The sequence below is a fragment of the Odontesthes bonariensis genome, chromosome 9, assembly GCF_027942865.1.
Source record: "Odontesthes bonariensis isolate fOdoBon6 chromosome 9, fOdoBon6.hap1, whole genome shotgun sequence".
Taxonomy (NCBI): Eukaryota; Metazoa; Chordata; class Actinopteri; order Atheriniformes; family Atherinopsidae; genus Odontesthes; species Odontesthes bonariensis.
Genome location: NC_134514.1, coordinates 6,881,033 through 6,904,892, shown reverse-complemented (window position 1 = coordinate 6,904,892; position 23,860 = coordinate 6,881,033). Strand labels below are relative to the sequence as shown.

At 40.1% G+C, this 23,860-nt stretch overlaps 2 protein-coding genes across 6 annotated transcripts in view; one reads left to right on the top strand and one right to left on the bottom strand.

The window, feature by feature from the left end:
* The window catches only part of arhgap42b (Rho GTPase activating protein 42b), a 72,068-nt gene extending 54,770 nt beyond the window's left edge, over nt 1–17,298 (top strand). For 2 of the 5 annotated variants that reach the window (XM_075472895.1, XM_075472899.1), the window contains 21 exons: nt 2,533–2,634; nt 2,863–2,973; nt 4,041–4,145; nt 4,765–4,894; nt 5,270–5,370; nt 5,868–5,977; nt 6,491–6,547; nt 7,986–8,064; nt 8,347–8,386; nt 8,712–8,774; nt 8,912–8,986; nt 9,492–9,576; nt 9,757–9,815; nt 10,383–10,488; nt 11,174–11,333; nt 12,114–12,266; nt 12,501–12,897; nt 13,178–13,334; nt 14,568–14,630; nt 14,722–14,801; nt 15,568–17,298. In XM_075472895.1, the coding sequence (XP_075329010.1) occupies nt 2,533–2,634; nt 2,863–2,973; nt 4,041–4,145; nt 4,765–4,894; nt 5,270–5,370; nt 5,868–5,977; nt 6,491–6,547; nt 7,986–8,064; nt 8,347–8,386; nt 8,712–8,774; nt 8,912–8,986; nt 9,492–9,576; nt 9,757–9,815; nt 10,383–10,488; nt 11,174–11,333; nt 12,114–12,266; nt 12,501–12,897; nt 13,178–13,334; nt 14,568–14,630; nt 14,722–14,801; nt 15,568–15,656 (2,322 nt within the window). In that variant the 3' untranslated portion in view covers nt 15,657–17,298. The remainder of the gene's footprint in view (nt 1–2,532; nt 2,635–2,862; nt 2,974–4,040; nt 4,146–4,764; nt 4,895–5,269; nt 5,371–5,867; nt 5,978–6,490; nt 6,548–7,985; nt 8,065–8,346; nt 8,387–8,711; nt 8,775–8,911; nt 8,987–9,491; nt 9,577–9,756; nt 9,816–10,382; nt 10,489–11,173; nt 11,334–12,113; nt 12,267–12,500; nt 12,898–13,177; nt 13,335–14,567; nt 14,631–14,721; nt 14,802–15,567) is intronic. The other 3 variants (XM_075472896.1, XM_075472898.1, XM_075472897.1) reach the window with 3 other exon arrangements.
* Nucleotides 16,087–23,533, bottom strand: pgr (progesterone receptor). Its single transcript, XM_075472900.1, has 8 exons — nt 22,228–23,533; nt 21,899–22,008; nt 19,827–19,943; nt 19,206–19,511; nt 18,822–18,966; nt 18,550–18,680; nt 18,041–18,198; nt 16,087–17,942 (listed from the first exon to the last, which is right to left on the bottom strand). The coding sequence occupies exons 1-8, from the start codon at nt 23,091–23,093 to the stop codon at nt 17,787–17,789; spliced, it is 1,989 nt and encodes a 662-aa protein (XP_075329015.1). The 5' UTR covers nt 23,094–23,533; the 3' UTR covers nt 16,087–17,786.
* Between the last annotated feature and the right edge of the window lie 327 nt (nt 23,534–23,860).

Here is a 23,860-nt window from a genome sequence, read left to right as displayed (position 1 = left end):
TCGCCACTCAGGACCTGTACTCCAATTAGCTATCTCTAATGAGCTCAAAGAAATGGGTTACAGAGTTCTCCCTTTCAAGTCATTGCTCAGATAATGCATTTAAAATGGAAATGTGATGAAATATGCTTCATGCGATGCCTGACTAGTCAATGATGTTTGCATTTGGTGCTGAACAAAAATTAGGAAGTGTAAAATAAAAGTGTGGGATATCTTGGGTTCTGTCCTCTATACACATATATATATATATATATATATATATATATACATATACATATACATGCACACTTTCAAGCTTCCCTGCAGCTTACATCTGTTACCATGGTGATTGGAGGTTCAGCAGTGATGGCCCTGAGGCTCCTTGAGGCCAGTGTCAAAACTGGCGATGTAAACCCAGTGTCCAAATATTCTTCCTGCAGTGTCCATGTCAGTTCTCAGCATCATGTCCTTAGAAAACCCACAGATAATGTCCGGAAGAAAAGCTGCCTGCATTTTATTTTTTAATTTTTTTAATTTTTATAGTCTTTATATTAGCAATTAGCAAAGTAACTCATACTAAAGCACTGTTAACAGCAATATGAGACGTCACCAGTTAGAAACTGCACTACAAAGCAATCTGCATCGGAATATTCTCCTGTTGCATCTGATTTATTCATGAGTGCGAACAAAGCAATCGGATGAGGAAATCTCCCAAGTGATAGGTTGATGTGTGTTTTGTGCACCACAGAGTGTTGGAAAGTGCTTTGACGTTATTCACTCTGCATCACTGGCATTAGTTTGAGTCAAAAACACCCACCTAATGTGTACTTCAGGGTCTATATCCATCCACATTGATATATTCTGTCTACATATCGTGTGCTTCAAAGCCTCTTCCTTACACTACGCCAATTTATTTGCTTATATTTTACTCTGATTGCACAAGCAGGTTGGGAGGGGGGGGTACACTCCGCACGTGAGCAAGCCACCAACACCTGGTGTTCTGCTAGGGTATCATTACAGCTCTGCCGGTTTATACACGTCCTGCTAGGATCAAAATGAAGCATTGCACTTGGGTGACTTAATCAGGCTGGCGCTGCCTTACAGTTTCACTGCAACACTGAGTCACTGCCTGCTCTTTGTAAGTGTGAAAGAGTTCCATACGTACAGACATTTTTTTAGGAGTTTTCTAGCATGCTCACACTGCAGCAGCGCTGGGAGACTCCTGCTGTGACTGTAGGGCTCAACTAAACCTAAAGCTCTTAATTCAACGTGAACGCTAGAGTGCGTGTCTCTGTGTGTTAGCATTTTCCCGAGAGCTTTGGCTGTGAACAATCGTACAAAATAATGTCGCATCTCCAGCTCTCACAATGGCAGATCGTACACTCAGCTCCCCTTTGTTCTTTGGTAATAACAAAAAAATCCTGTTGGGAAATATGCTTGTGATTTTTTAATCATATGTTTATTTTGCTGTCCATCTGTTTATTTTTGCCTTTTTTTTTTACAGAAAAGAAGGTGTTTACGGAATAGATTTTATTTTCTCTCACTCTTGAAAATATATTTATAGATCAGACATCGTAGGAAAGATAGAAACACGATGCTTCTACATTAAATGATCTATTGATTTTTGTGCCGTGACATGTAATAGTTATGGGAACATCTACTGTGTCTTGTGGTGAATTCCTTCGTCTAACTGCTGTGGGAGTTGTTGCGACAAAACGCCGATCTAGACCATATCAGTAACTGGTAGATTAGACTTGCTAAATTTCAGGGCCATGGGAATGAAAACAAACAAGCAGGATCTAGTTACAGTGGCCCTTTCCTCACACTTTCCCCACCCCCCCTCATTTTGTCTGTCGTCTGGCTCTACTAAACATGTATGCATAGCGAGATGGGCATTAAGTAGGCAAAGCTTGGTTTAGAGGTCAGACTTGCAGATGAGACACTTGAATACCCTCACCCAGTCAGGTTCTCTCTGCTTGGGCAGAGTTTGATTAAAGCCTAAAAATTGGATCTTTTTTTTTCTTTTTTGCTGGAATGCTCAATCTCTAAGTCTGTATGCTGTATAGATGGGAATCTGGCATGGAAAGCCCATTTCCTGTGCCTTTTTCAAAGTCTTCTGAATCACTTTCTGAATCCTGACTGTTGAGCTTGACTTATCCCTGCAGGTGGATAGTAGAGCATATCAAGAAAGGAGAATGCAAACAGCATCCAGCCAGTCCTGTCTGTGACTGTGCCAGATGCATTATGCTATTTGTGATTTACAGTGTAACATATTTTTCTTTGAACTTATGTCCCCAGCTGGGGCACCATGAAAATAACTGTGCATATTTCACTGAAGCCCTATTGGTAATGCACAGTCATGCCGACATAGTTGGCTTGTCATTACACATGTCTAATGCCACTTTTATGACCTACCATGATCTATTGACAGAATTTTAAATAAGAAGTGGCAAAAAGCACTTGGAAATGTAGTTACACCTCCACCTAGTGGAGATTCAGCCTCTCACCTCAGATCAGGGATAAGTGACTAATTCTTAAGCCTTGTATGTGTCTCAGGAGGGGAAGAAGAAATTTGATAAGGAAACGGAGAAATACTACTCCACACTCGAGAGGCACCTCAACCTGTCATCCAAAAAGAAGGAGGCATATCTGCAGGAGGTAAAACCAAAGCAAATTTCCTCATCACGTTCACGTGTTTGAATAGTGCTGTTTGGTGGTATGCTGAGAGTCTTCTGAAAACTAAAGTTATTGTGTGTTTGCACTGTTCTCTTGTGCTTACTTCTCTAAGCACACACCCTTTCCATGCCGTGATGTAAACATTAACCCGCCCAGGCTGACCCGTGTCTTTGTCCTGGCACTAACCCTGGTTTGTTTGGTCATTCTCAGGCTGACATGCAGATTGATAAGGAGAGACAACTCTTTTATGATGCCTCCCTTGAGTATGTTTTCAAAATACAAGAAGTGCAAGAAAAGAAGAAATTTGAGTTTGTTGAACCGGTGAGAGACGTTTTTCTGTGGTCAGGTAGTAAATCCAAAAAGATTGAACAATTATGTTGCCTTTTTAGTATTTAGCTTTAGTTTGATTTGCATTTTGTCTGTATCTTAGACCTTACTTTTATTTGAAGTGTTTTTTAAATGTCTTTTTAAATGCCAGCATATATTAATTTGTATATTTCACACATTTATCATCCTCACCACAAATTTTCTTTAGTACATTCCATCCACATAATGCATGCAAGTGGTTAAAGTGCTTATCAAAGGCCTTGTAAAAGCCCTAACCTTACAAATGTGTGGAACATTTTCAGTGCAGAAATGAGCAGAAAACACTCAATTCTCTTGGTAGTAAATGTCTGAGAATGTGAGATGAGAGCAAAGTGTTTTTACCTCATCTGGCAACTTCCCAACAACCCAGGCCAGAAATGCAAATCTTCAGGCCACAGGTAGTGGTGGGAAAAATGACAAAGCTCAACCTTGCCTGTGATGAATCTGGGCACAGATAAAGTGGTTCATCCTTGAACATTTGATATACCAAGCCTCAGCCCAGAAATCAAATCAGTGGTTGTGTCTGAGGATTTGACTGAGTGCAGCTCTATGTTTGTGGGGTCTTCAATGCCAGGAATGAGATCAGTTTTTCCTCAAGCTGCATGACTGATTCTTTATATTTCTACGGTGGTCAAGGTGTTTGTTTGTTTGTTGCACTGAAAATAAGATCCATATCTGTGAGCTACAGGCAGCTAAAACTTTCTGAATATTTGCTGCTTTCCTTCCATCATCTTGTGTAGAGAGTACATCAACATAAGAACGCCAGATTTAACCTAATTTACTGATAAATTATAAAATAGATGTTTTTTTAACTTTTAACACATTAGATAAGCATTTACATGGCAGTATAATAATTTGAGGCATTGTTGAAACCTTTAAATTCTCTTTTTTCTGTTGTTTTATTGATGAGAAATGAAAAGTGATTGCTTCTCGTGCTCTGAGTTGATCTTCTGTTTTCCTATTCAAACTCTATAATGTTTAATAACTCAACAAATCACCATTTGAACGTTGTTCCTCTTCAGCTCCTGGCCTTTCTTCAGGGTTTGTTTACATTCTACCACGAAGGATATGAGCTGGCTCATGAATTCGAGCCGTACAAACAGCAGCTTCAGTTCAACCTACAGAACGTAAGTCTCAACACCTCATGGGCTGTAAATAAAGGCAGCCAGCCCCGTAATCAGATTCTGCAGCTTATCATACCTTAATATAAGAAGCTGAGTTTTCACAAATGGATAGCTGTGCGATTGCAAAGTCGATCGATATTTTCAGCGTGGCGTCGCTGGCAGTTACCTCGGGCCATTTAATGGTACTGTGTCAGAAAACACTTAAAGAGTTGGGAGTAAAACTGCTGCTGCCGTAATGCCCCCTGCTTCCATCACTATGACCTCAATGCTTTTAGTCTGGGGGTCCAAATTTCTCTCTGACCCAAAATGTCAGCGCTGTTGTTCAGACAATTTGGACTCGGTAACCCTCTCTCCGTGCCCTCAGATGAAGGGAGCACAAATAGGAGCTGGAGAAGGTGAGGCTGACTCAGCACTCTACTTTGAGATATGAAACAGCCCCATGTTGACATTTTTGACTCCAAAAGAATAGAGATTTACACCTGAATCGTGGTTCTAATTTTAAACCAACTCAAGTGCATTTTTCTTGTATTTTTTCAATGTGAAGTTGCATATAAAACTGCCAGTATTTAGGAGCATGCTGTTGTTATGAAGTTAACATAGTCCTGCTTTTTTTTCCATTAAGACACGAAACAACTTTGTGAGCACCAAACAGGAAGTGGAGAAGCTGATGAAGAGGATAAGGTCAGCAGATCAGGACTATAAACCTCCAGGCCAGTGGACTATGGAGGGCTTCCTGTATGTCCAGGAGAAACGTGAGTCTTACTATCAGGACTCCCAGCCTTCCAGGCCCACTCACTCCCCCTTCAATTATAAGTGCATGGTTTTACATCCATCACCATTAACATGTCCTGAGTTCTCCCAGACCTCTTCTTAAAAGATCCTCTCACACAAAGCTTATAATTCATCCTGTTTATGGATTCCCTTTGATGTACTCTCAAATGTATGTGTGTGTGAGGGTGTTACCACAAATGGGAGATTTTTATCATCGGCAATAAACAACTTTTGATTCATCACAATTTAATTGCACATTGATTTTCAGAAGTCTTTCCAGAAGCCTGTGATTCAGAGCAAAACAGTTTTGGCTCAACTACTATTTTCTTCCTCTTTTTTTTTTTTTTTTGTCCCAGGTCCTCTGGGATGCAATTGGACACGTCACTACTGCACGTATGAGAAAGGCAGCAAGACTTTCACCATGAGCAACACTGAAAATAAGTCAGCTGGGAAACAGGTAGTTCAGCTCGGTTTAGTTTCCTTCAGTTTTGGTTGCAGATGCGCACGATGAAAGCTGACAAAAACACAGCAGATCAAACGTAATGTGTGTGGGTGAAACAATGAGCCTGCTTGGAAAACTGCCTCAGGGGGGAAAAAAGGAAAACCGTCAAAGTCACTGAACTGGCACAGAAAACAAAAGACTTGTTAGCTCACAGCGGACCGAAAATTTTCAAAGATAACAAAATTTACAAACAGCAAGAAAAAAAAAGTTAAGGAATGAAAATAACCTTTTAACAGTGGACTTTTGGGTGAGTTCTGGACCTTAGTTTGACACTTTGTGCAACAATCTTGCTCTATCCTGTTAGTTATGGAAGATCATGTTTGGTTCTTAGACTTCTGCAGGTTTGTTTCCATTTACACAAATGGAGATGTAACACATAAATTCACATTTCCAATTATTTTCGTGATGAATGAATAATGTGCTGTTGTCTTGTTTTGTTTTGTGTGTGTTAGAACGGCCTCGTCCTGAATCAGCCAGAGATGTTCAAGCTGAAGTCCTGCATTCGGAGGAAAACAGACTCAATCGACAAGCGTTTCTGCTTTGATATTGAAGTGGTTGAGAGGTCTGTGATCCATACTCCCAAAAATGTGCATAACCAAAATGTGATATTTAAAACAATCTATATCCACAAGTAAGAGAGTGTTTTGTTTTATTTTTTATTTATTTCCATCTGATCTTTATATGCTGTAAAATATACTGGCTATTGGAAAATAGTCAATATTAATCATTGTCATGGTTTTACTTGAAATAGCAGCGAATTGGCAAATGTTAAACTTTTTTTCACAGTTACAACTAACGTTCAATGTACTGCATGTGGAATGTTTGTCCTCATGCATTTTGTTTTCTCTTGAACCCAACTGATACACAACATTTGAACGAGCGAGAGCCGTTCAGGTTGGATTAACATCTTCAAGACTCAGTTTACCAGTGTTAGATGTCTTAAGCTCTGTTTGTGTCCTGCATGTTCCTCATGCCCCCTCCCTGTCAAGCTCTTGTTTGCTGTATGTCTGCAATATCAATATTTATTCTATTTTTGAACCCATTCCATCTTTTCTCTGTGTCCATGTCATTGTAGACATGACATCTGTCGTGGAACTCTTTTCAGGCCGCTTCAGTTTTTCTGTAAAGTCCGGTATGTGAACTGATCAGTGCTGCCCTTTCAGAGCAGTTGCATGAGCTGCATGTGTGCTGCTGATGGTATTATTCACCCAATCTCAATTCCAAACCTAATCGTTGCTGTTGTTATTTTTCCACTTCACAAAATAAGACATAACTTCAATATGGGCTGCAGGCTACATATTTTACTGAGAATTAATTGATCTTCTTTACCTTTTAATAGAAGTTTGAAATCTCTTAGGTGCATAGGAAGACTCATTATTGATTTTTATTTATTAGGCAAATTTGTTATCCAACTTGCCAATAAAAGCTTATGGAAAATAGAATAAGAGTCTTACCTAAGATCAAAAACCTTCAAGAGACTGCCAGCTCAATAACATGAGCTAAACTAACCCGGCTATACATTGTGAAAGCTTTAATATGAGCTAGAATGCAAACCCATAATGTACCGTTGCTAGTTTTTGTGTTTGCTTTGCATCACAGATGCTGGCCCAGCAACGCTTAGCCGTGTTACCGAGCATGGGCAAAAAATGTTCGCTGAATAACTCATTTATCATAAACTGCGATGCCCCGAGGTGCATGTTCCAACCACAAGGACAATGTGGGCCAAGCTCCAGCCAGCTTCAAGCTCATCCATTCATCCTCATTATTGCACAAACATGTTGTTGGACCTATAGCCAAGCCTCGTCAAAGCAACCATCTCATTTTCAAAGGGTTGGTTCACCCAAATTACTTAAGAGGTATTCATGCCGTGCAGCAACATGCCTTTGCAGAAAAAAAAAGATGCCCTTGATTCTTTTGTTTAACAGAGAACTCGACAGTTCTCACTGTGGCTGTTTTAAAAAAAACACTTGATAAGAGAATTGCAAAGTCTTATTTTTTCTCTATTTTAAATCGTTTAAATGTTGTGAGCCTCTCAAGTCTGAAGATTTCCTTTTACATCAAATGTATTAGGTTAGAGGCATCAACATTAGAATCAAAACTCTCTCCTCATGACAGCGCTAAAAATATTTGGGTTAAAATGACCTCATTATTCTAACAAAAGCTGACCCGCCTCCATGCTCGCACTAACTGTCACTAACGGGTGGGGTGAAACTCTTTTTGGGTTTTTTTCATCAGATTGTACTTAAAAAGTGTGAGAATTCAAGTGCAAACAATAGTCAGAGCAGATTTCAGCTTTTTAAGCACATGGTTAGTTGAAAGATTTAAGGTGCTTGCATGTTGGGTGCAAAAGATGGATCACTCTAATATTGAGCACACTGACTTTAAATTGGGAGTGGAATGTGAAGCACAATGCCAAGCGAGGACAGTTTGAAGTCAAGCATTTGCGCACAAGCTATTTTAGATACACTAGTCCTTTTATAGCTGCCTCGGCCAGTGTAAACATGGTCTGTCCAGGGGCCCCAGGGCAATGAGATCAGACTGAGACCAGCTTTTCTCTTAAATCTTTCCAGGCATGGCATTATGACACTGCAGGCATTGTCGGAGTCCAACAGAAGATTGTGGCTGGAGGCCATGGATGGCAAGGAGCCGGTGAGGATTTCTGCCTATTTGTCTTTCAAATATTCTTCATGTGCTGGCTGCAGTTCATCCAGGAGGTTTTTTTATTTGTTTGTTTGATAAGGGAATGATACCAGAACTGACTTATTTGACTCTGGCGCCCTCTTCTGGTGGCCTTAGTTTAGGTTTTAAAGAAAGGAAAAGCAAACAAAACATGACCTCACCATTACTAATAATAGGACAAGTGGGGAGGGATGTGTGACTATATTTTAATTTTGGAGCAAAGCAGTAATGATTTTTCTAAACTTTCTCTAGATTTACAACTTGCCAGCCATATTAAGCAAAAAGGAGGAGAGTAAGTGTCTTTTTATTCATTCCAAACCTACATCCTCACTGAAATATACATATCCAGCATCGATAATAAGATAATCGAGTCACCAACTCAGAAATATCAGTCAAGTAAGCTATTTTATATCTATAGCAATCTCTCCTCGTTAACCCAATTATTTGACGTGCGCCCACTCAGCTGACATTGCAGAGCCTTCCAGCACAGGCGCTGCATCTTAATAATCTCATTAGTTTAAGCACAGACATAAGGGAAGGCTGATTATTCATACATGATACGTAGTTAACCCAGCCGCTGACTGACATGTCAATCCTGTTCTTGTGTTGTATTACAGCGTATCTTAATGAGGCAGGTTTTAACTTCATAAGGAAATGCATTGACCTGGTCGAGATGAGAGGTGAGCCATTCAAATCTCTCAGCTTTCATGTGTCACATGACTTCATTCATTGATGGTCATGACAACACAATGCAATCCTAAAAATGCCTGTGCTTTGCTCTAAGGTATTGATTGATCGTTTTTTCCTTTCCACATAGGCATAAATACGATGGGACTGTACAGAATTGGAGGGGTCAACTCCAAAGTACAGAAGCTGATGAGCACAGTCTTTTGTAAGTAGCTGAAATTTAAAGGATCATGATGGAACCTCTCATATGTAATGTAACGTGTAACAAAACAAACATCATCTTATTTTCTCTCTCCATGGCTGTCGAAGCTCTACTGTATGAGCGACCCAGTTTTCCATCTTTGTGAATCTAGTGAAAATGTGATGTGTCCCTTCAGAGTGAAGAAAGAGCTCCTCTCTGTGGTGTGACCGTGAAACAGCCATCTGGCCTAATGTTACTTTGTCATTACCTTATTAAATTAGCTAAGGTAATGCTGTTTGCATATATTTCATACGTGTGAACAGGAAATGTCAGAGTGAATTACCAGAATCACTCTTCAGCTGGAGCTCCATCTCCATGAGATAGCAGACATGCACTTGAATTAGACAATTCTCCTCTCGTGTCTCTTAACACAAGAAGACAGGCCCTTTAAATTTTTCGTTACACTGCCTGTCTGCTTGCATCAGGTTAAACGCTGTGTTGATGTAAAAATAAAATGTGTTTCCTGTAGCATCCAAGGCACCTGTGGATATGGACCTGGATCCAGAGATGTGGGACAATAAAACCATCACCAGTGGTTTGAAGAATTACCTCAGGTCAGCTCGCCCCACCAACTGTGTGTCCTTAACTGTCAGGAGTCATCATCGCCTCTCTGAAACCTCCCTGCTGTTAATTACGCACTCAGTGCCACCATTGACTCAAAAAGAAGGTGGCTGCATTCAGAGGACCCATGTCATTTAATAAGGGTAAATTACAACAGCTCTTTTCTCCATCAGGTGTCTCTCTGAGCCTCTCATGACCTTCAAGCTCCACAAAGATTTCATCATGGCTGTCAGTAAGTGAAGAGAAAAGATCCTTATTAGGGATGTTTTTGCTTCTGTTCTTTTGCTTTTTATCATTACTTGTGTCATTTATTCAATGAAATACACCCACTGTTGAAAACTGATTACATTTAGGGAGCCTGTGGGTCAATTGTATTTATGCCCACAGATAACACAGATGAGTTGAAGTGAAAATTCGATGTAACATATTATTAATTGTATCTAAGAACATGATTGTAAGTGCTACATCCAGGTCCTGATTCTAGGAAAAATCAAATGAAATCAATTAAACAGTTTCTATCTCAGAAAATGGTTCCATGCTGTGCTCATCCTATCTATTTCACGCCATATCAAATAGAAAAGTTAATTGGTTTCATCTGTGCTCATTTGCATCTCTCTGAAGGTCTGGATAGCTTCTCGAGCTGAATGTGAATATGAAGAACTGATTTTGGAACAGCATAAAGACTTTTTTTCACAACACTAAAGAACTATAATTACACTGGAATATTAATTCACTCTTGTTGAAGTCATGGGAATAATTATTGGCCTCTCTTATTATACATTCATTCTCTTTTCTTCAGAATCTGATGACCAGAACTACAGGGTGTGTGCTGTCCACGCTTTGGTTCATAAACTGCCTGAGAAGAACAGGGAAATGCTGGAGCTACTAATAAAACACCTTGTCATGTACGTGTTTTTGTAACAAATCAGTTAAATTATGAAGACAGAAAATATGAAAAGTGATTGAACAAATTTAACTTTCTTCACCATTTTGGGGCACAAAGGTGCATTTTTGTTGGTGTCAATAAAGCTCTCAGTTTCTGGTGGCCTGCAAAAACAATAATAAAATGTCACTGTAGGAGCTATTTGTAGTTATTTTTTGTTTTTTGGTTCTAGCTGTAAATTTAATTTGCTAATTATGAGTAACTTTATTTGATTAATTTCAGTGCTTTATTTAGATTAGATTTTTTGCTAATATTCTTTGTTAGTTATTTGTTTAGAATATTTTGCTAATTGGATCACACTGGGCACCTGGAGTACCAGCATGCACCTGGGTGGGCCAATGTTTTTTTACCAGGGAAAAGGAGAGAGCAGCAGGCGTGGTTTTCTTTGTTCTTTTGTTTGTTTTATTGTTTGGAAATAAATAATCAGAAAACGCAAGAATTCATTTTTGGACATTCATCTTCTTTTACCTGCGTTAAACCACATCCCCCATGGTGCTTCAGTGGCCTTTTGATTTTGTTTGGTTTAAGTTTAATTTGTTTTTTATGGACACATGGCCACTACAGACAACATGTCATTAAGAGTTTGCATAAAGGGAGTATCAGCAGAGATCTGGCACTCATTTAACCCGTGTCTTTTATACATGTAGAGTTTCTGCACAAAACCAGTCCAACCTGATGACGGTGTCAAACCTGGGCGTGATCTTTGGTCCCACTCTGATGCGGTCACAGGAGGAAACTGTGGCCGCCATGATGAACATCAAGTTCCAGAACATTGTGATGGAAATACTCATTGAGAACTTCAACAAGGTGAAACATCTTTTGACTTCAAATGCAGATGTATTCACACCCTGTACATAAATATCAATCAATCAATCAGACTTTATCTATGTAGCACTTTTCATACAAATAAAAAAATGTAGCACAAAGTGCTTTTCAAGATAAAAGCAAATAAAACAAAGCAGTGAGGCCACATACACACACACATATACACGCCACACATACTGGAAGGAAGGTAACTGAAGCGCTATCTTACTGCCAGCGAGTTGCAGTGAGGAAACACCATTTATATGTGTATATCTTGTATCATATAGACTTTGCATAAAGAGAAATTCAACAGTTTCTTTTGAGCAGGGACAAGAAAAAACAAGAAAAAAAACAAAACAGGAAGAAACCTCTTGCAGAACCAGGCTCATGGAGAGCACCCATCCTCCTGGACTAGTTGAAAAATGCTGAGTAGAGAATTACAGGCAATATCCTTTAAGAGAGAAAACTGAACATTATCTCACATGGCAGAGTACATTCTGTACGTGGGCAAGACACTGCACATCAAGTTGCTCTTGAGATACTGTTTATAGATCAACTGAGCAAATTTTCGTGATGATATGACTGGTGTTTGTACATTCAGGCCAAAGTCAGCTAGAGCTATGTGTTTGAGGAGCAATGTGCAGCATTGGTGATGGCTTAAAAAAATGCCTGCGTTTCATTGTACGGGTGTTATTTGTCTCATTTACTGCAAGCCCCTTAATGTTTCTAAAAAATGTCAGAGATGCATAGATTGCGTAATGGTGCTCCTCTCTGGTCCGACAGATCTTCCACCAGCCTCCAGATCCCAATGTGCCACTGCCGCAACCACAGAGCCGGCCCGGCTCCCGCAGGAGCAGAGCCATCTGTCTGACCAAAGGGCCCCGTAAACCCCGCAGCATTTACACCCCAACGCTGTGCCTGGCAGATGCAGAAAGTGAGTATCAAAGCAGTGATTGCTGCCTCACATCACACCAAAATGTGCCAAAACCCACGAGTGGCCTTTTAATATCTCTCAGAAGTCTGCTCACAACATCTCGCCAGTTTATATAAGCTTCATATCAAAGTTGTTGATTTTTCAATAGTTTTTCAACAGAAAAATGAATAATACTACCACAATCATTTACAAACTCTGCAGATTTTAATGAGGGCCTTGCATGCCTCTTTTCTGGTCCCTGCATAGGTGACACTTTCAGCAGCAGTCCAAGCAGCACCCCTATGGGCAGCATGGAGTCCCTGTCATCCCACTCCTCTGAACAAAATACCTCCTCCAAAGCAGCTTCTTCTGGACAGGGGGGCATGTCCCTCACGGACCTCCGCCAGACGCCACTCCAGCTCTCAAACAGCCCCAGGAGCACAGCGTGTGTCAGCAGTCCGGAGTCCAGCTCCAGGGAGGACGCAGGGCGGACAGATGGAGAGTCAGAGGACGCTCTGAGCCTATCTTCAGTCAGCACAACACCGAGACTTTCTCCTGCACCCAAAAAAGCCCCCCACAGCTACACCGGCCTCAAGCCAACACCGATGAACCGCTCCACTTCTCCCTCCCTGAAATCCCTGCATCTATCCGATGGTAGGACAACTGCCAAGCAGTGCAAGTTGATATTGATTCCCTCGCTGTGATAGAATGTGGGAAGTTGTATTGTTATGATGACATATCTCAGGGCTTTCAAAGCCCGACAGTTCCCCGTTGACATAATTCAAACGGCAGAATGAAAAGATTATATTCCTATCTCAGTTCCTGAGTTATTATTTTCTTTTGGTGTCAGCTGTTTCAGTATCGGACTTTTGAGTCTTTGTGTCATTTACAAGAAGACTCAAGTTAAAATTATTTTGTGTATGTCCCCCTCAAGGCCGCAGGAGCTGCACTGGATCTGTTCAAAGTTTATCAACACTGGAGTCCAAAGAGAGTCTTAATCCTGCTGTGCACCCCGAACTTCCACCGAAACAAGTGATCCGCCGCAGGATGGACACCTCAGTCAGCAACGGCTACCAAAGGCCCGGCTCAGTGTAATGAGTTTTAAAAAGCTGCTTTTTCTTCTGCTTTGCATTACTGCCATTAATACCAACGCAGATACAAAATGTAGTGTCTGCCATGGAATCTTATCCTCTCGATGTTTGATTTATTACCATATCACTTCATTGCAAACCATGTGCTCACATGATAAGCCAACTGGAACAAAGTGGTCTACTGTTCTGTAAATTGATTCATCGTAGTTAACCAGCTTCGTGTTTTACAAGATAGTATTATCTAAGAGTTTTAGGCTGTTCATATGAGTCAGTACGTGATTTAAGATAGTAGGTGGTTTCAAGACATTGTGCTTTGTTGGGCGTATTTTTATATCATTTGGTGCCATTGACAAACTTGATAAATAACCAGATATTTAACAGTTGATATGCTTTTTTAATTGTTAATGGAATAAAGAACCACGTTTTTGTATATAATGTATCCGTAGGGACAGTATGCATCATAATGTGGACCCATGAATTTATTACAGCTCAAAAAGTGGAGCACAACAGCTTAGGAACATTTCTTTTCATTTCTTCCTTCCTCCCTTTCTCTGTATCTCCCCTCTGATTAGTCAGCCTCCTCCACCGTCTGGTTTATGAGCATCGAGAGGTTTCTAGAATCAGAGGAGTATGTGTTGGGAGATTTATGTCTTTTCTCCACTGGTGGGGGAGCTGGCTTTAATTACGCTCTGCCGGCTCTCAGGTTGATGTGACCCAGCAGCAGTCTGCACTTTTTCTCCAGGGACAAATAGATTGTTTGACTTGTCATGTCTGAATAGCCAGTCACACAGTCTCTCAAGCAGTTTCCCTGTATGGAGCCCATCTTGCTTGCCCAAGGCTCAGATGTGCCCTTGAGGTTGCTGTACGCAGGGTCAAGTGCAGCCGTGTCCTGTAGTTTAACTGTAGTTCGGCACCATGTTGAACCTGAGTCTGCTCGGAGGAAGGAAACCTCCCGTATTTTGTGATTTTGCGATTTTCCTCATCCTAAACAATAAGAAATGCTGGCAAGTCAAAGTGGGCAGACGTGTGTAGTTCAAAAAAGACCAGACAGAATTGGATTTGTCTCTGAGGCTGATTGTGTAGCCTGTGTATTAGACTTTTGATAACAAAGTGTTATTACTGACACTATATCATTTTAAATCAGTAACTACATGTCTATACTTAAACTTAATGTATTATTGCTACATACTGCATGATGTTGTGTATCAAACCTGTTTTTTTTTACTGTTTCAGGGTGGCAGCCAGGGCACTGCTTTTTGAAAGTGCCTCTTCCCAACAGTCTACTCCAGTTGGAAGGTGCTGTTAAAACAGTCGGACCTAATGAAGTCCACTCTTCTCTCTTTAGATGTGCCCTGATATTTCTTGTTTGTTTTGTTTTACTTTACAGAGATGCCAAGGCCATGTATTCCTGTGAGGCAGAGCACAGCCATGAGCTCAGCTTCCCCCAGGGGGCGCACTTCTCAAATGGTAGGAGCCTGGAAAAGGCTTCTTTTTTTTTTTTTTACATTTTATTCTTCAGATGACACTTTCTGTTAAAAACAGAACACGCGCCTCCTTGCATAGGCTGATTGGACATTTGACTGTGTACACAGACTTAGTTATGTATGTGTCACAAGTGTAGTGACAGCTTCCAGCGAGGATTTGGTAAATTCCAACTGTTAGGGAGAGATATGATTTAATTTAGTCCAAAGCATGACACCCACATACATAGCTTAAATCAAAACAGCCTCCAGATTTTTTATTGCCTCTTGCTTTTGTCCGGGAAGAGATTACTTGGCCCATAAGCAGTGCAGTCAGGTCACTGTAACCTAGTGATGGAAGGTACCAGTGCCTGTTCCCTGTTAACACTGCCAGCAGAGCCTGCAGCCAAACGCACGAACGTCAACAAATGCTCCCTGCCATTTACAAGCAGGCAAACCACTTTTACTGCTCTCCACATTAATGGCCCATTTTCCACAGCATCCTTATTCAGCGTATCTGGGATAGAACTCTTTTTTTTTAAGCTGTTTCCCTTTATTTTAGAGCATTTCAACAAAATGTCATCTCACTGTTGCTTTTCTTTAGTTTGTGTCGCTTTTAAGCTTTATCTAATGCACATCAGGAAGGGATTTAAAAGAGCAGGCTAACCCCGAATCTGCAACATGCTTCTCACCTGCTTTTGGAAATGATGTAGCACAATAGACACTGTGATTGTAATCAGCTTGTACTCTGCTCTCTCTCTTTTATCCTTTAGTCTACCCCTCTGTTGAACCAGGCTGGCTCCAAGCAACATACGAGGGAAAAACAGGCTTAATCCCAGAGAATTATGTTGTTTTCCTGTAACCGGTGGTAAATTTAACACCTTTTTCATGGTATCCATGGGAAACAAAACCATTTTACATTGTTATTAATTCTTGTGATGTTTCTGTAATGGTCATAACTGCCATTGCTGCATTTTATGCGTTTTTGGCCGACATAAAGCAGGGCAGTGATTGCCCTTGCAGTACTAGAAGTTTAAAAGTTAAAAAATATACCTCCTTTTTCTAAATTGTGATATTAAATGTAAGTATATTACTCTCTGACTGCACTGAGTCCCACTATTAGCCTACAGAATCATGAAACAAATTCAAATCAAATCCCTTCTCAGACATTTTATTCTCAGAAATATTATCACCTCTTTTATTCCCTTCATATCAACATAAAGCCTTCATCGAGTTAATGGAAATCCATTGTCTCATAAACATTTTTATTAACCGTAATCAAACAAGCTGTGATTTCAGATGAGGAAGGTAATCTAATCTATTAGAATATAATGGAGAAATGGGTTTGCACCTTAATGTTTATGGACTCTGATCATTGTTCATCACTGAACCTGCTCACAGCCGCCATGCACTGGTCTGCTACATGGTACTGTACTGTACAATACTTGCTTGTAAGCTTTTCTATAATTGCTCATAAAAAATATTTACATATCAAAAATGTTTATTACAACACACTGTCACATCAGATATATGCTACATGTAAAATGTGTTTTTATAATGTTACGAGTGAACTGTTCATAAGACGGAGCCTTTCGTGTCTGCTCATGTATGTACTGTAGTCACTGGTGCACTGGTGTGCTGGTAATGACAACTAGACACGTAACAGATTAAATTGTGTAAAATATAACATTTAATAATTAATTTAGTCTTTCTGTTACAACAGTTTCATAGTACAGAGTCAAAATTGATCTAAAAAGTTAACTTCAGCGATAATGTTCCAGAATAAAGGAAAAGAATAATAAGAATAAGAATAATCCACAGCACTTCACTTATTACAAACTGAAAAAAAACTCCAAAGTTAAACTTTCTCCGGTGGCCGAAATGCATTTGGGAGTGTATTTGACATCTCGCTCTTGCCAAGATCAGGGTGTTCTTTTCTATTTGCATCTCTAAGAATGTGCGGTGGCCTTGAACAGTGATGCTGGACTCCCTTACAGTCTGAAAATGCGGGGGCATGTTAAGGAAATTATCTTCATATCCTTTTTTTTACGGAAAGTTTAAACATTTTGAATCGTCTACTGTATCTTTACATGAACAGGTTGATAAACAGTGATTTCTTTACTTTCTTTCGTTACTGAGGGATCATTTACAGTAGCTCTCGGAGTAGTAGCTCCTAGCACCCTCATTTTTTAGAAAAAAGTTCAATAAAAACTTTTTTCTACAAAGGTCTGTTTAACTTTTTATATCCTCCTCATTGACTGGATAACCTAATCAATCGACTTAAATGCAGTCTGTTGTAAACGTGGCACTATGGGACAATGATCGCGTTGTTTTCTCAGTGTAAATGCATGAATGCAACATTTTGCTAGTTTTTTCATAAGCTACACAATTTTGATTAAAATCTGTCACATATAGGTCATCCATATCTGCCACTGATAGAGATCTGGATGCAGCTTAAAGTTTATAAACTACGCTCTGTTTTGAAAATAAAACTTTTAAGGTAACTCGCAGTCTCGCTGCAGATGTGTGTTGAGTTGTTTCTCTTTTTTTTTTCCTCGTAAAATATTTTTTAAGATAAACATCTTGCCAGTTTCACCTGAAAGAAGCACCGAAACTCAGTTGAAACTCTTAAATTAATTGAAGGGGCAGGTTTCAATGTGTTTCTCCTTCACTAGGATTGTTTAATTTCTTTCTTTATCTTTTAAAAAAAAAATGATTTTGCAACTTCAGTACAAAAATATCAGTATCTCTGATGGTGTGTCTGTCGGTAAGTAACATCTGTACACGTGTTTCAGGATGGGAAATGTTTGATAAACCAAAAAACTAAAGAAGATCTTTACCTAAATTAGTAGCAACATGCTCATTCTTTTCTACTTCAAGAGAATTGGAGGAATTTAGCAAAGTTAAGATGTCTGAATACATTAAAATAGGTTGTGAAACAAATCCAGTCAAAAGCAGTTTCCACAGAGTTGTGACGTCTGTGCACACATGATCACTTTGTGTGGAATAACAGGGGCCTCACCATGCCAGCAAGAACCTTGGGAAGTTGGGAGGCAATGACCTCTGACATCATCTCTGGGAACTCCACTTTCATGGCATTCGCTTGGATGAAGGTACTCAGACAGAATAGATTGACCTTCTTCACTATCTGTCAAAACAAAGGGAGACATTTATAATTGGTTTGGTTACTCAATAAAAGCTGAAACAAATTGATGCTGCTGTATCCCGCTCTTATAAGGAGCCTACATCATGCATGGCGTCCATCAGTTTGGTAAGGTGGTAGAATCGCTGGGAGCTTGCCACCAAGCCCTTCTCCTTCATGTGAATAGCCTTGGACAGCTCGCGGATGTAGTTTTGCCTCATTTCCTCAAATGCTGGCTGACTTTTGAGTCCTTCAAGGGGCACTGAGAAAAGACAGGACACGTACACATACAGCTAAAAACATTTTGCAAATTTAGAAAAAGTATTATTCCATTATAAAAGCTTAACAAACACAGAAGTGCCAGTCAATAATTAACTCTTCAAAAGCATGCTCCTATTAAAAGAAAAAATAAGCAATGATTTTGGGTCAGTGTAGAAAAAGAACTTGTTATGAGTTGCTACATAGATCTTGTCAAGGTCCACTGATCTTGAACAACACTTCCGAGTTTCCTGAGTTCTACAGCTACTGGTCATCAAAGCCTCACATTTGGGTTTGCAACACTGTAATCACATTAAAAACACAAAATGAACAGAAGGGAACAAGTGGGTCTTACCTGTGTTGAGTAATATTATGGCTTTCATGCAAAGAAATTCTTCACGGGTAACTTGAAGATTTGCAAACTCTTGAGGAATAAACTGTATCGCCAAGCAGAGGTCATAAATCGGAGATCTCCTCATTTGCTCCCTGACAGAAAAAAACACGATACCGCTCATGTTTCTGAGCTAGCGAGCACCTGACTTATGAATGAATGTATCACTCTCTTAATCATAAATAATCTTGAATTAAAAGCTTGCTTGGATTGCCAAAATGTTCATGGTTACTTACTGACTAAGAATCAGATCAGGTGCAAAGTATAGATATTCACTGGTGACGTTCTGAAAGGAACGCCACCCGAGAGAGAACACCATCAGGTTCATCCAGGAGTACTGTATTAGGGTCATCTGGTCAGAGATGTGAAGGTTCCTAAAACCTTTGACAGAAAATGGAAACATGTAATCATTTTCTTCTTTTTTTACTTTTAGGTTTTGGTGGAAAAGTCTTTCATTTTAACATTTCCAGCGTCTAATGGAAAATACTTTTATCCAAATCTTGCTGCTTCACAAAGCCTTTAATCTCAGTCAGTGTTTAAGGCTGAGCCCATCAGTAAGGTCTACCAGTTGATCCCCATGGCAACAAATGTGGTGACCCTGAGATGCAGAGAGCTGTTACCTGGCAGGGATTTGGACCACTTAACGATCCACAGCAGCTGTTTCTCACACAGCCTGTTGAGACTGTTGAGCAGAAGATGGTGAACCTCTGGCTGGGAGTTGTCATAGCCAGAGTACACAGTCTCTGGCTCTATGTTTTCCAGGATGTTAATAATTTGTTGGGAGAGTTGCATGTCATGGACGCCTGGTATGCAAGACATGGAGGTCAAGGCCTGACTTTCACCAGACATGGTCAAGTGGGACTGAAACATCAGGGACGGGGCCAAACCCATGGCTTTCAAGGCTCCAAAACGCTTCAGTTTCCTGCCTGGGACACAGATACACAGCCTGGTTACATCTGATCTGTCACACAGTGCTTTTTTCTTTCCATGCAAAATAAATCCATAATTTTTTAATGGTAACGTAGCTAGAAAAAAATTCTAAAATAGTTCCATAATTGTGCTTGGAGATGCATACTGTTTAATTTTGATTTACGACTGTCTTTTCGATCCAAGCACTTTTCTCCGACGTTAAGAAGGATTTAATAGCATTACTTAGTACTACACAACAAATCACTTTCATGTCTGCCACATGGAAGCTTTACTGCTGCTCTGTTCGAAAGGAAATTCCAAGCAAATGGTACCTCCAAGCATCATTCCCGCTTGATAGCACTTTCGGAGGCGACACGCGGGGCAATTTTTCCTCCGAATTTTGTCCACAATGCAGTCATTTCGCCCAGCGCAGAGATAGCTGTGATGGCCTGTTGAGTACAGACAATGTACAATTTTAACAACACTTGATTTCCAAATCTGCAGGGCCCTGGGGAGAAAAATTGTGAAGAGAAAAGTGTTGAAGGGTTCTTGACTATTCGCATGGTTACTCCGGTCCACACTGAGGCAGCATTCTAAAAGATCTAAAGAGGCAAATTAGATATTGGCAAGGCTGTGAGGGCAGAGTGACATGGCCATGGTGAGACATAGTGACTCTAATATATCTCACATTGGAAGATAACACACACAAAAAGAAAAAAAACAAGTCCAACATGAAGAACATGGTGTACACTGGGCAATGTGATACTGTAACTAATAACCTATAACACTAACATAGAAGGTCAGAGAGCGTTTTGTGTGTGTATGTGTGGGTGTTTGCACTAATATTCTCCTTTGAAGTTATTTGTTGGGAACAATGCCCACAGATTAACAAAAAAAAGGTTTTTTATACTTTTTTGTTGCATGTTTGATGGAAAATACCGCCATTACAGCCAAATATGGGCTACAGAATAGGATACACTGTACACTGTACTGAGTATTAGAGTGAGGGACGGGCGGGGCCCCACTGAGGGTAGGGCCCTTGGGTTGGTTTTGTCTGCATTTTTTTTAGATTCCTCTGTGTACTTCCATAACATTTTTTTTCTACTCAAATCACTTGACAATCTGAACTTCATGGAGGCTCTTCAGACCCTCTTATCCATTGCAAAACATCAAAATATGTTTGTTAATAAGACAAACTACTCATTAAGAAAAAAAAAAGTACGAACAAAGGGGACAATTAAAGAGAAAGATGGCAAAGTAAGGAAGTGGGAAGAACTGCCAACCAATCTCTTTAAAATAAATGTGTGCTGACATAAACGAGTATAGGAACAATTAACACTTCAAGGTAATAGTAAAGGGAAATGAAATTGATTGAAGTATGTATCTTTGCAGCATTTGCATTGTATAACACAGATCATAGAACATGCTATACAACATCAGATGAAAGTAGTTCACCTAACACATGGCAGTTTTTGACACAGTAACCCAGTGTGGAGGAGCAGCAGGTCCCTCATCTGTTACTCAGTTTCATGAACACGGCTTGTTTCACTTGCTAAACAACTTAGCCTGCTACATCCTTCTAAAGATAGTTATGTTACTAAATGACCCACTATCATCTTCAGATGTTTAAAACTAGGTCATTGAACCAAAGAAATTGAGAGGGAAAAAAACTGCAAATTGAAAATCATAGTGAGACAATCAAAGTGCAATCTTGGGTTTGTTTGCTTTTTTTCCTCTTTCTCTTTTATATGGTTAAATTGTGTTAGAAATAACTCTACCAGTGGGCTGCAGATTAATCATTGGCCTATTCAGTTTCATATAAAATATGTCATCATACCTTTTTCCAATGTGTTCCTGGAGCAATCTTTATAAAAACAAGACTTCATCTAAAAGCTTTATTTAGAAAAGTTTCATCGACGTCATCGTTGTGGTCAGTATTAGACCTTTATTATCAAATTAATATAGATGATCCAGGCAAATACCATCCAACCATAGTAAATAGTAAAGGTATCCCACAGTTACTGTTGGCTGCAGTATGTGAAAGGGAACATTTCTTTGGTAAGATTTTAAACTAAAGCACATACTGTTCATGTATGGGGCACAGAATTTTGTGCCTCGACCCTGCTGTCCAGTAGCAAGAAGGGTGTCAAAAAACAAAGCAGGAGGAGTAATTTAACAGTTTGTCCCTAAATCTTAAGTCCCTTCCTGGGTAGTAGGCCTATTTTTCAATCAAGGGGAAAACACTCTACCGTGATTTTCTGTTTTAGAACTATTTTAATTCTAATACTAACACGCAGACTGGTCAACATTTGACCTAAAGACAATCAGAACAAAATCAAAAGCAAACTCAGAACAAATTCTTAAACAGATCTAGAAATGTTTAATTTTAGAATGATTTGCTCACCTTCGACTGCCCTTTTGAAAAAGACCTTACAGCTCCCACAGGTTAAGACTCCATAGTGGCACCCAGAAGCCTCATCACCACAGATCACACACTGTCTCTGGGGCTGCATACTGTCGAAATAATAAGACAAAATTTAAGTTTAATAGACTCATCTGAGGAACAGAAATGAGTTATCTGAAGTGTATTTTAATAAAGTTTCATCCTAATTTTGTGTAAGTCTGCGATTCGGTCATATGGTAAATTTGCGTTCAAAGTGTTACACAGTTTAAATAAAAAATCTGGTTTAATTTTGCTGTAACTAGTAGATCTATGCTAAGAAAACTAATTACCCGGGAAATCCAGAGAAATGGGATGGATTCCTCTGAGAGAGGGTCTGGTTCTGGATCCCATCGTAGTTGCTGGCTGTGAACGGTTCCTGGGTCACACCTGTTGACTGGCACCAGAACTGAGGCTCAGACGGGGAGGTTTGCATTTGCCAACGAGAAGCTTCAATCTTGAACATCGTCTGTTGCGCCGCTGACTGCGCGTTGGCATCAAAGTTGATGAGAGCCTTCCCGGACAAAGCACATCTGGAGTCAGTCCTTACCGGGTTCACTAGCTGCTCTGACTGGTTCAGGTCCATGGCATAGTTTGGAGAGCCCTCCAGCCCCGGTCGAGGAACCGCGATGATTTGAGGGAAGCTTGTCGATTCTCCCTCGCCAAGCCCCAGGTGTTGCTTGCTATCGGTGTTGCAGCAGGTCTCAAGAGCGGATATCTCGGGAGATGGATTGAAGCTTGGACAGGGTGTGTCCATAATTACAGAGGGCTCCTTCTCATCTTTGATGAACTTGCAAGCCGCTGAAGTTGAAGACAGACTTGAACTTGCGCCACTTTCGGATGTGGTCCTCCGAACTTTAACATAATCCTCCCACGGAACATTATCATTCTTTAAATATTCGCTATCACGGTCATAAAACTGTTTTGCAGCAAGTGTAGCGTCGGTTAAGTTGCAGTCTTTAAAAACTGCGCAATCGCCGCTTGAATTTAGACCGTGCATCAGTGTGCCAGCGTTTCCAAAATTACGCACGGAGGACATGCAATTTAGGGAGCGTGACTCAACTGATAATTTGGAATTAGACCTGTAGCCAGCATCAACCAAGTCACTTACTCCCGAATCGGTAGAATCAGAAGTCGAAGTGTTACTGTTGGCGCTCATCTTACCGTTTAACTTATTTTCTATGGAGGTTCGAAGCACCAGCAGTGGCTGGGGAGGACCCGCAGGCTGGAAGGTGTGTGATAAATTTCAGCTCTGAGACCTTCCTGTAATCCTCCTCCCTAGATGGTCTGGGACTTCTCTGTCTCTCGCATAGACCGAGTTTTCCAGTACATAAAATATTTGGTATTTTCTTATTAAATTAAATAAAGCAAACTTTTAGTCTAAATCGTATGGAAATTGGTGCGTGAATGTTCTCTTCTCAAAAGTAAACCAGATAGATATACAGAAGCTACTTGTCCTTCTTTTGGTTGTAATCTTCTAAAGTTGAATAAAACTTCTTTTCCGTTAACAGATTCCTCGTATTCCTCATTCTTACTAAATATCCAATCCCCCCAAAAGATGTCAGCGGAAGAATCAAAGCAGAGTTGCCTTAGTGATATGTATAGAGTAACACTGCCCTCACTGCAGCCCTGCAGAGTAGCCTTCCAAAGAGGAGGATTTCGTTGTCAAGGGCCATTAGTCTCCACCCTACAGTTCATGAATAAATACAAGGCAAAGAATCTTGGCCAAATTGGAAAGTAATGGAAACTAGAGCAGAAACTGTAAATGTTTACACCGATTTATAGACGACAAAGTCATCCTTACCAGTCCTATAAACCTACTTATAGACAGGAAAATGTCAGTTCTGCTCTATCTGTGTTTGCAGCTTTGCTATTTTGAAGAATCTGAGAAAGTGGAATGTTTAGTAGGCTATAAGAGTGTTTATT

What these genes read in the sequence shown, in the direction of transcription:
- pgr (XM_075472900.1), bottom strand. Translation starts at nt 23,093, where the DNA reads ATGAGCGCCAACAGTAACACTTCGACTTCTGATTCTACCGATTCGGGA. An exon ending in CATTTCTCTGGATTTCCCGG is followed by an intron (nt 22,009 to 22,227) that starts GTAATTAGTTTT and finishes TTATTTCGACAG; the next exon opens with TATGCAGCCCCAGAGACAGT. An exon ending in TTTCAAAAGGGCAGTCGAAG is followed by an intron (nt 19,944 to 21,898) that starts GTGAGCAAATCA and finishes TGTACTCAACAG; the next exon opens with GCCATCACAGCTATCTCTGC.